The sequence below is a fragment of the Phyllobates terribilis genome, unplaced genomic scaffold, assembly GCF_046119375.1.
Source record: "Phyllobates terribilis strain yellow unplaced genomic scaffold, ASM4611937v1 Scaffold_5__5_contigs__length_657084704, whole genome shotgun sequence".
Lineage (NCBI taxonomy): Eukaryota > Metazoa > Chordata > Amphibia > Anura > Dendrobatidae > Phyllobates > Phyllobates terribilis.
Window position 1 is genome coordinate 163450777 of NW_027362765.1, and position 12687 is coordinate 163463463.

A 12687-nucleotide genomic window follows, 5' to 3' on the forward strand; every position below is an offset into this window, starting at 1 on the left:
TTAAAACAGAAAGAATAGAGCATTACACATAGATTAGATAGATAGAAACATGTCAGTCACATATATAATAAGTATAGTGACAGTGCTGGTTACTTTACTTGTCATTTAGTGTTAAAATAAAGGATTTATTTAAAAAAAAATTGGCGTGGGGTTCCCCATAATTTTAGTCTCTAGCGGAGGTTAAGCAGATGGCTGGGGCTGATGTTTGAAGCCTGTGAAGGGGGTAATACCCACGGAGCTTCTCAGGCTACTAATATCAGCCCCCAGCTGAATACCTAGCCTTTACTAGCTATTAAAATGGGGGACCTAAAAAAAAATGAAGTGGGGTCCCCCCTATTTTAATAGCTAGCAAAGGCTAGGCAGACAGCTGGGGGCTGATATTAATAGCCCAGGAACGGTGCCATGAATATTGGCCCCCTCCCTGGCTAGAAACACCAGCCGTCAGCCGCCACAGAAATGGCGCATCCATAGGAACATGTACTCGGCTCATCTGGATGCCATCACAGCCAGACACTGAGGAGCTTCAATGAGGAGCTTCTCATGGTCTGCGGCATGGCAAGCTGGATGGCAGCGTTCTGCTGCGCTCCAGCCTGTCATGTCAATGTAGCAGAGGTGAAGCTGTCCTGGGAACCATGGAAAGGTAAGGATGAGGTTGGTTTATTATTTTATTTTTATTGCAGGAGATCGTTGGCTTCAGCTGGAATGGGCGTTACGGTAAGTAGGGTTTAATTTAGAACATTTAAGGAATGTGTCTTTATTTCAATGAAAGAACTTTATTCTGGGTGTTTGTGTTTTTTTTTAACTTTGACTATGGGGTTAGTAATGGGGGTGTCTTATAGACGCCTCTCCATTACTAACCTGGGCTTGATGTCAGCTGGCATTATAAGCTGACATGAACCCCAACCCTATTACCCCACTGCCACCGCTACAGGGCAGTGGGAAGAGCGAGGCTAAGTGCCAGAATTGGCACATCCTATGGATGCGCCATTTCTAGGGCGGCTGACAGCTGGTGTTTCTAGCCTGGGAGGGGGCCAATACTCATGGCACCGTTCCTGGGCTATTAATATCAGCCCCCTGCTGTCTGCCTAGCCTTTGCTAGCTATTAAAATAGGGGGGACGCCACGTCATTTTTTTGGGGGGTCCCCCATTTTAATAGCTAGTAAAGGCTAAGTATTCAGCTGGGGGCTGACATTAGTAGCCTGAGAAGCTCCGTGGGTATTACCCCCTTCCCAGGCTTCAAACACCTGCCCCAGCCGTCTGCTTAATCTCCGCTAGAGACTAAAATTACAGGGAACCCCACGCCAATTTTTTTTTTTAATAAATCCTTTATTTTAACACTAAATGACAAGTAAAGTAACCAGCACTGTCACTGTACTTATTATATATGTGACTGACATGTTTCTATCTATCTAATCTATGTGTGATGCTGTATTCTTTCTGTTCTAAATTGTCGGGTACCAGTGTATGCCACTGATGAATTGCCGGCTTTTCATGTTTCACTGTGAGTACTGCTCCCATCGATTTTGGCAATCACTGTAATGCCACAACCATCAGACAATCCCTGCATGATTGGTGCTCTAAATAGCGCCAGACATGCAGGACGGGGACCCGAGCTGTGGCGAGCATGCTCACACATCACTACTCATCACCCCAAGAACACCATCCCCACAGTGAAACATGGTGGTGACAGCATCACGCTGTAGGGATGTTTTTTGCAGCAGGGACTGGGAAAATGGTCCAAGTCAAGGGGAAATAGGATGGTGCAAATACAGGGAAATTCTTGAGCAAACCCTGTTTTAGTCTTTCAGTGATTTGAGACTGGGAAGGAGGTTCACCTTCCAACAAGACAATAATCCAAAGCATAGTGCTAAAGCAACATTTGAGTGGTTTATAAGGGGAAATGAGCAAATGTTTTGAAGTGGCCCAGTCAAACCCAAACCTTAATCCAATTGAGAATCTGTAGTCAGACTTGAGGGTTGCTGTTCTACAGAGGAAACCATCTAACTTGAAGGAGCTGGAGCAGTTTTGCCTTGAGGAATGTGCAAAAATCCCAGTGACAAGATGTGGAAAGCTCATGGACACTTATCCAAAGCGACTTACAGCTATAATTGCTGAAATGCACACTGAAGTTTTCAGTTATTTTGTGCTATTTGTTGTTTTCTTCACAAAAAAAAGAAAACCAAATGTTTACAGTTGTAGACATTTTCTTTACATGAACTGATGCACGCCCTCAAAAAAAACAATGAAATTCCAGGTTGTGAGGTAGCAAAACACGAAAAATGCCAAGGGGGTGGATACTTTTGCATTCCACTGTACCCTAAAGGGGTTTTCAGTTATTTTTTATAAATAATGCCTAATCACAATAGAAATGATAACATAGACAACATTCTAATATACATAGGGCCCGATTCGTTAAGGTGTTTACTCCAGATTTCTGGCATAAAACACCTTATAAAGTCACAACACTTTTGGGCAACTCTGAAGTTGCGCAAAAATATTGCAACATTTGGCATTTACATGCCAGTCTCTTCAAATACTTCTTTCTGTATATTTTTTTCTATCGAGGGCTTATCAAAGTATCAATATCACGATACTCTTATATAAAAAATGTATCAATTTATTCTTGGATTGTCCATTAAAAAGAATTATTGCGATAGTTACATAAAGCAATTATATAGTTACAGAGTGATTGTCCATTTGTCCATAATTAGCTTAATAGTTGAGATTCACCCATCTTTTCCTGGGATCCTGGCTGGTAGATTGCACCTGTCTGTGTCCAGCACGTGTGTCAGGATGACACCATCACCATGTGTCCGCAGGGCCTACATCAGCAGCTGGTTTACACACAGACCCTCGTCCTGTGTCCTGACGAATGGCAAGAGTCCCCCCTGTCTCTAACATGGGCTTTTATTGCACCTGTTATTCCGCATATGGTAGTGAACTAAAAATACACACACAAATAGCGCATGTCATCTAGAAACGATGGCTGATGCAATCTTATGTATGGTACAGAACTCAGAATTAAGAATAAAATGAATATCCATAATTAATATTTAACAGCGTAACATGGGCTATGCCCGCCCATCACATTCATGAAGAGCTACACCACCTTAGTGGCGTAACTTACTCTAGAATTGTACTCCAGTCGACTAGAGTCCCTTTCTGGTGGCAGCACATGCCAATTAACAGATGCACCTAATTCATTAAGAAGCGTGCCCCTCTTAGTGAATTAGGCACATTATACTCTAGCGAGCCCCTTCATTAGGACTGGCGTGCACAATGATTTAATGAAGTCTTAATGAATCGGCCCTTTTAGGTTTTAATTCCTTACCATTTTTAAGATATCTGCTTGCTGTGAGTGAATGGCAACAAAAAAGAAAGCCCCTTTAAGTTTTCCACACGTCAGTCTCACTGGAATACAATGTGTGGAATTCATTAAGAGTTGCACGCCACTTATTGAATTCAGCTCATCTTCTCAGTGGCATACGCCTCCGTGCACCTTGTCAGCTATGCTACTCCAGTCATAGACTGGAGTAGCATTTCTGTCTTAAAAATGCCACCACTTTTGCTGAATTTGACGAAGCTACTTCAAACACCTTAATCGCGCAAAGATTTAGAAACTTTTCAAAGAATTTTACACCAGTTATCAGGTGTAAAAATTTGGAAGTATCACCCCCTAAGTGTAGAGGGAAAAAAAGATTTGGCTGTGAAAAGTCATGGATGAAGAAATGAAAAATAAAATGGATAAAAAAAAGATAGTTGCTGCTGTAAGGGGTTAATCCTTAGGAATTTTCGGTAATGTGACAAATATATAATAAGTTGCTCCTGACCAATAAAGTAACTGTCATGAAACCTGTCATGTTAGATGTAATAAAAATCTTTTCTTTTCACTCCCTGTCATAAGATTGGTATCAATATTGGGGTTTTACTTTATGAAGGAAGATAGTTTACATCCATAAACTGTCTAGCACCAGGTTTTAGTAGCCACTAGGTTTGAGGGGTGGTCCTTACTTCAGCATGAAGTCTACCACCCTTATTATAAATGTTTAAACTCCTATGTTGCTTACTCATAGTTACAATTGTGGGCTCTAAGGGCGTTTTTATTTGTTTCTATGATGCCCACATAAATAAGACATTCTGCTAAATGACTGCAATATCCTCGTATGGTGTGCATCAACACCATAAAATTATAGAAACACTTTGTTCTTTGTAGTCATTTTACATTAACATGTTAAACAAAACAATTTTTATTGACTAGTAAACAGATTAATGTAATGCTACGTACAAAGATGCATATAAAATGCACATAAAGATTATTAGGTTAGACATGCCACCCACTTTGGGTTTTATAAAAGGAGGAACATGGAGAGGAAACTTATGTGTTCCATGTTTTAGCCAAGTTGCAGCAACATTTGTATTACTGAGAGGATCCAGCACTGGAGTTAACATGAGCCACAGCATGAAGCATTGCCATTCTTCGGCTGGATCTCATAAGGCTAGCTCTCATATCGAAATCCACCACCCAAAGATTTCAAGTCATGCGGCTTCCCATCATGGAGGATCACATATGTCCCTTCATGGAGAATCACGTATGTCCCATCATGAAGGCTCCCACGTTTTTCATAATGGAGGTTCTCACATGTCACATCATGGAGGCTCTCACGTATCTCATCATGGAAGTCATAAGAAGTCTCATCATGGAGGATCTCACATATCCCATCATGAAGGATCTCACGTGTCTCATCATGGGGGCCATTGTAATTCTCATAAGGAAGGAGGTCATAAGTCCCATCATGGAGGTTTCTACATGTCTCATCATGGAAGCAATAACAAGTCTCATCATGAAGGATCTCACATGTCCCTTTATGGGGGTTCCCATATGACCAGTGGTGCAAATCATCACACATCTCATCATGGAGGCCATCATATGCCTCATCATGGAGGCCATTCCATGTCTCATCATGTAGGCCATCATACATCTCATCATGGAGGCCATCACATGGGTCATCATGGAAACCATCCTATGGCTCATCATGGAGGCCATTCCATGTCTCATCATGTAGGCCATCATACGGCTCATAATGGAGGCCATCATATGGCACATCATGGAGGACATCACACATCTCATCATGGTGGCCACATCATGTCACATCATGGAGGACATCATATGTCTCATCATGGAGGACATAACATGTCCCATCATGGAGGACATCACACATCTCATCATGGGGGCCATCATGTTTCTCATCAAGGAGGACATCATAAGTCTCAACATGGAGGCCATCACAAGTCCGTACATGGAGGTTCCCATATATCACATTGTGGCAGCCATAATATGTCCCACCATGGAAGCTCTCATGTGTCTCATCATGGAAATCATCACACTTCTCACCATGGAAGTTCTCAAAAATCTCACCATGGTAGCCACCACAAAAAAGAAGTGTCTTTTTCCAAATATTTTAGCCATGGCCATGAAAATAATTCTAGACATCACAGTGGTTTCAAGGCTGATAGTCTTTTTGATGTAAATGAGAAGGAAATCATGCAAGTTTTGAATGAGCGTCTATCATCCTATCTCAGTGAGGTTCGTTCATTGGAGATGGAAAATGCTCAACTGGAAAGAAAAATTTGTGAATGGTATGAAAACAATCCCCCCAAAACACCTCCTGATGGTACTCAATACTACAGAATCATTGATGAACTCCAGGATCAGGTAAGACAATTTTTGCTTATAAAATACTCTATAATACCTCAAAGGAATGTAGATAAATGATTTTTTTGTAGATATTTGTAGCTACTTATTGTACTTAACTGTCAATATTGCAGCACGAGAAATGTTAACATTTTTATATGTCTTATTTAGATTATGGAAACTGCCATGGGAAATGCTAATGCCATGCTTCAAATTGACAATGCCAGGCTGGCGGCTGCTGACTACAGAAGCAAGTAGGTGCACTTTTAATATTTTTTATGCACTATTTATAATCATCATGACATACTGTATATAAAATTGTAGATACATGGCATGCTTGGATCGTAGGGAGGGTAAGAGGCAAAGTAACCAGGGGCCTTTATTGACTAGAATTTGCCATATTGGTATTCAAGTCTTCAAAATTTGTCAACAATTGCGCAGGAATGAATGTGTTGCATGGATTTATTCTATATCAACTAAGAAATGTACTCGTCAAACCTGTGGAGTCATCAGAACCCTAGACCAGATCTCAATCACAGGACAATAAAACTTTCACACTCATTATCTATGAAATGCTCCAATGTTTACAGCCACATCTCTTTATCCCCCCTCCCATACTAATAGTTCACATCACTTATCTCATCTATTGCATTATTCGTGTGCCCTGTTGTGTCTAAATATGTGATTCTAAAGATTTTGTATTAGTCTGTGCCTGATGAAGAGGCCTGACTAGTCTCGAAAGCTTGCAATTTGTTACCATCTTTTCAGTTAGCAATTAAAAGGTCCAAATAGAGCATATTTTTGCATATTTCTCCACCCAGGACAAAGATCCAGCTTTGGCATATTTTACCTGTTATCTGGACACAGCTTCTCATTGAAGCCCCCTCCACTACTCACCATAAGATGTATATGTAATTCCACCAACACCATACTAACTATCCTAATTAGAAAAAGAAGTAGTAATATTATAGCCAGCAAACAAAAGTAAAATAGGGTTAATCAACTACTTTTTGTTCCACAAAGGTATGAGCTAGAACTTGGTCAGAGTAACAACGTGGAGATGGATGTAAATAATCTGACAAGAGTTTTGGAAGGATTAAATGGGGAGAATAATGAGCTTGAAATGCTTGTCCAAAGACTTCAAGAAGAAAAGAACTGTCTTAAAATGAACAGCGAAGAGGTAAATATTCCTTTTCAACTGTGAGAAACTCTCAAAAGATGTACTACAGTTTAATATCTGGCCCTTGTCTCATTATAGGAGATAGAATCTCTTCTCTCCCAGTTGGGGGCTAGAATCAACGTGGAATTGAATGCTGCTCCATCTATTGACCTAAATGAAGCTTTGTCCGAAATTCGTGAGGAATACGAAAACCTCATGGAGAGAAATCTTAACGAAGCAGAAGATATGTTCCGCGAAATGGTAAACTAGCTGATGTTGCTGGGTGTAGATTATGAGATAATTTTCAGTCCTGTCTTACTCATATTCTGATGAAAGGCATGGGTTGGGAAAAGGTGGAGATGATGGACCGAATTTGGTGCAGGATACTGGTTGATGGAGTGAAGTGACCAAGATAAAATGACTTTTTAATGATTCAGTAACTCAAAGCTGATTCAGCCACATGAGGTTAACAACAATTGACAGTTCATTTCATTGGAGAGTTACAGTCATTTTAAATGTTGCGTGAAATATGTATTATCTGTGATATGGCCTCAATGGTCGTAGTGACTTTCTGGCAGACTTTGCTTTTAAATTACACAGTCCCTTTCATTCCCTGTGGTGACCTTTCTAACACAGGGGTGTTGTTTTCATATACTAATAGCTATTGAACACTAGTTCCCAGTGTATAATCGCCAATAGGACCCTCAACTATCATGGGTCTTCTCATATTGGCCAAAGGAAACATTCGGGTCACCCTAGACTCCAGGGCCTAGGTTCAACTGTCACCCCTGCACCCACTACATTTACACCTCTCATAGTAGCCCATTGTGACCCAGCAGATGTGACCATTTTTCTAATATTCTATTACTCGGTTCACAGTATGACTCAATAGAGCCATGTTGCAGAGAGGTTTCTCCCTCTTTCTGTTTTTATGGCTGCCGACATAACTTCCAAAAAGTCCCTTCCTCTAAGATCCAGGCCACAGCAATATCTAGTGTGGAGAAAAGAAAGGTACACCCAGCACTGGGTCCTCGTAAAAAATTCTTCTTTATTGCAAATCCATAAAAACTCCAGACATAGAGTAATCGCATTCGCGTTTCAGATTGTTATGTCCTTAGTCATTGCATACAATATATTGCTATACTACAAGACCATCAGTGCAGAGGAGATCCTCAGTCCATGGGTGAGATGAATACCAGGTTACCGCAAGGTTTCCTATGACTTTCAATATCTAGTGCGCGCTCATATCACCATCTCAGCCTCCTTGTGTCTCTCACTACAGGGCAGGTCCTGATAATCTCAATCCACCACTTTGCAGGACCTCTCAAACACTTGTCCCAATGGTCTGTCATCATTCACTGCTTCTCACTCATTCAGGCCTATGCTAGCTGCCACTGTACTCTTATTGTGCCTCAGTTCCCCCACCATTTGTAGGTTCCCAGCTCCAGTTCAGATGTCTAGTTATTCAGTTCTTGTTCAGTTGTCAACTTTTGATGCAGCAACTTAAAGTCAATGTGGTCTTATATAATTATTTTAGCTATCCAACAGGTGCATTGCAATTTGATGAGTATGATATAGTGAAGTGTTTTATAATTTTATCTTTTTGATGTTGTAGAGTGGGGAGCTTAGTCGTGAGGTGGCTTCTAGCTCAGAAGAACTTCAGTCTGTTGGAACTGAGCTTATTGAAATGAAGCGTTCTGTTCAGGCCCTCGAAATTGATTTACAAAGTGAACTTAGTATGGTAAGATGCTTTATTTACAATTAATGACTGTTAGTAGTTAATAATTATGCGGGAAACAACATGCAGATGATCACAATGCACATTTACTAAATTACAGATATCAGCACTGGAAGACACATTGGCCGAAACTGAAGCTACCTTTGGATCGAAGCTTGCAGAATTACAGTGCCTGATCAATAATATGGAATCTGAGCTTGCCACAATCCGATCTAATCTAGAACGTCAGAACTATGAGTATAAGATTCTCATGGACCAGAAGACCCACCTGGAGATGGAGATTGCTACATACAAACGGTTGCTGGATGGTCATGATATTGAGTATGTTCAGAAAGAATATAATACTACTTACAATAACTCCTGTAGTATACTGAACAAGGAGTTCCCCTATACAATGTCCATATGAGATCATAGGGACAGTCCATCAAACCTCTTTCCCCTGTAAATAACTTTCCTGTCAAAACATTGTATTGTTACCTAAAAAATAACAGGACATTTCTGGTCACCATCTGTTGGAGTTCTTATCACCCTTCTTTAAAAGGGCTAGTTAGCAATGTCTCCCTTAATGAGTTATAAAGACCAGATTTACAAAGACCAGGAGCAATGACTCCCTTGTCCTACTCTGTTTTATTGTGTAATGCAGGATTATAATATTTTTCAGTGCATTGTGGAAATGTCATATTCATACATGGTAATTAATCAATACTTAAAGCTATGCATGTATGATTTATAAACTTAATTTAAGGTGTCATCTATTTTGCAGTATTTCCGGGCATGGCATGTCTGGTATGTCACATGGGCATCATGGTAAGTCTTGACTACATGAATGAACTTTTACACTAATATATAATATATATCAGGTTTTGCCTCTCAAGAACATGCTACTCTAAAATAGGAATACAATACACTGGTAGTCATCTCTAACATTGGAATGGATACGTGATGTGAAAAGGGTATGACTGTGCAGATAAAGAATAGGGTGCCCCAAGCTACAATAGAGATGATTGGACTATGTAACCTCTCCAATATTCCAGGAATCCTTGGTGATGTAATGGTATGCCAAAAGCACTTTTGTGGAAAACAAAGCTTATGCTTATAAGTAGATATAAAGAAAACCTAGTTGAGAGTCTTGTTTCTATATGTCTTACCAATAGTTTTTCCCCTGCAACGTTGCATTGAAACACAGAGGTTTTTTTCATTCTATAGGATGATTTCAAAACATCCTGTGCATTAGTTGAGCTGAATTGGCACTACAGGCAGATGAAAAAACATTGCATGCAGCATTTTATATTTGGATAAGGACACCAGACTTTCTGAACTTGTCATCAGTTGAGTTTGGCTCACGCATGAAACAACTGTTTGGACACAGTTAACATTTAGGGGATACCAGTCTAAGAACTCTGGTACATGGCCACATTGCGTACCATACAACAGAAATCTTTGGGCCCATGGGCTTCCAATTTCACAAAGGTTTTTTGCATAGACTCACTAATGGATGTTGCATCAGATGCCATATAACGAAGGACTGTTTGTGCCATGTCTATGAGACCTAACTTTAATTGATATTTAATATTTTAGGTCTAAGGTATCTGAACTAGTTAAAATATTCAATAAATATCACATATCACTTTTCAGGTCACCACATTGGGAGCTACCACTACTTAAAACACCACAGTGGAGGACATAATTCCTCTGGTAACCACCATGGACATCACCACTCTTCTGGACACCAAAGTGGAGGACATCACTCTTCAAGCCACGGAAAGTGTTAGATTAATAAGTTCTTGGGGAAACACTTCAAGAAATACACCTATAAAGTAAAATAAGATGCTTAATTTTACCCAAATATATTATTATTAGTATATATTAGTATATATCCTCTCTATCCAGCATTCATCTTAAATTATAGGTAGCAAAAGAAAGTGATAACTAATCCAATGGTCTAGGGTGCTACTTCATTTTGAAACAGAGGGAAGAAGTAGAGGTGAACCACGAGATGGGCCAGGTCAATGAAACTGTGTGGTTCCTCAGTGGTAACTCATTTCAGAGGTTTATAGGGTTGGTATATTGCATGTGAGCCAAGATGGCCTCTATACCAGATGCTGACCCTTAACCTGTTTCACATATCACCTCCCACTTCATTGTTGCAAGTGTAGTAATTGGTTTCTGAGGTTACATTTCCCAGATGTCTTTCAATCAATAATGTAAGGTTGAAAAGGATGCAAAAAGCACAATGGTGTGAAATGCACCAGACATTTAAGATGGGAAGTAACTCTTGAAAAAAATTTAGAGAGTAACTTGGAGAAGAGTTTAAAAGAAATAGAATGGGAAATAATTGTGACATGTAAATTCTTAGTTCAGTGCTCTCGCAAGGCTTTAAATGTAGGTAGGGGGCACTATAGGGAAACCAGGCAGCTGGTCAATCTCCTAAAATTCTCTATGGAACACAACTGCCTAACCGTTGACCAGTAACCTGAAAGTAGCCAATAAAGAGGTTTGGCAAAAATTATAGGTTTCCTTAAATACTTGAACAATTATCTTCCAATCTTCATTCATACCATTCTCTGATGAATAAGAGATGAAGAAGAGAAGTAGTGTAATGTGCACTGTACTCAGACTGCCGACAGTGTATGCATCTACCCCTATCTGTGTTACCAATGTGATTGCTCTGTGATCGCTGAGATTTTCTCTTTTACATGTAGCTGGTATATATCTTTATATGTAGCTCATGGATCACATACAAAATGAAAACTGGACTGTAATGTCAATATCTTGTTCCGACACATTATCTATTGTCTATTTTATCTAATAAAATCTATTCATTAATTTATCAAGCAATATAATGAGATTGAGTCTTATGTATTAACCATATTTAATGGCAGTATACAACCAAGGGTAATTATGAGAAATCAAATGTTCGCTTTTTAACAGTGTCAGTTTTAGGTAAAAAATTCAGTGCCAGTTATTTCTTTAATACTGTATATGTCTATAGAAGACAGACCTCCATTGTTCTGATAATAGACAAAGATAAGAATCTCTTCGCCTGTAGCCGCGACTATTGAGTTTGATGTATAAAGTACATAGTTGTGTTCCGGATAGCTTCAGACTGCCAGAATTTGATCCTGGTTTATAAACCTGGTACATTTTGCCCTGGTACATAAATCAGACCAATCAATACATTTGAACATTCCATAAATTGGGATTCTTTATTTAGCAGCCTCATCTGTTAGCCAGATGGCAATGTGAATACATCAAGCATCTTCCAAGACTGTCGGTTTTGTGTGGGTGGCCTGTGACCCTTATTAAGTTAGTAGCCAATATTAGGATTGTGCAGTGACTCACATGGACAATTAAAGGTTCAATTGGAACAAACATTTACCTGAGGCGTGAGGCAATTTGCCATAACTACTTACAACTTTTAACATGTCCATATGACTTTTTGATCTCTTATTCAATCTTTTGAGAGGCAAAGTGACCAAAAAACATCTATTCTGCCATTTTGATTCTTTTTTTTTCTGTGTTCGCCGTATGGGATTCTTAAATGGGTTGTCCACTACTAGAACAACCCCTGCTTGATCTAAATGTTTGGCCCCAATAAAATAAAAATAGCTTATACTCACCTCCAATACCGTTCCACCGGTGTTGGCACTCATGGTCCCGGGGCTCTTGTGTGGTTGTTGTGACACGTGAGCCTGGCGCCCAATTAGCGCTGGCGTCACTGTCCCAATCTTAGTACGAATTGAACGTGAAGAGGAAGTCAGAGATCAGCCGCAGCCCAGACTTCCTCTTCCTGTTCAATTCATATAAAGTCGGCAACAGTGACGCCAGCTCTGATTGGGTGCCATGGTCACATTTCACAACCCCCGCATGATAGCCCTGGGATCGTGAGGTTAGTATAAGCTTTTCAGTTTATGGGGGCTAAACATTTAGATCAAGAAGGGGTTGTCTTATTAGTGGACAACCCCTTTAAATACTGCAGTCACAAATAACAGTGGCATCTAAGAGGCACCAGTTCTCTATGGAAAGGGTTCAACTCTTGACCCAACGCCATAGAAATGTATTGACCCTAATATGGGCATTACATTAGTATTATACAGT

General features: G+C 39.9%; 1 protein-coding gene across 1 annotated transcript; it reads left to right on the forward strand.

Annotated features, from left to right (window-relative positions):
• The first annotated feature begins 5047 nt into the window (after window positions 1-5047).
• LOC141271507 (keratin, type I cytoskeletal 19-like) lies at window positions 5048-8995 on the forward strand. The gene is made up of 6 exons (XM_073681569.1): window positions 5048-5713; window positions 5864-5946; window positions 6716-6872; window positions 6951-7112; window positions 8467-8592; window positions 8690-8995. The coding sequence occupies exons 1-6, from the start codon at window positions 5048-5050 to the stop codon at window positions 8993-8995; spliced, it is 1500 nt and encodes a 499-aa protein (XP_073537670.1).
• The last annotated feature ends 3692 nt before the right edge of the window (window positions 8996-12687 follow it).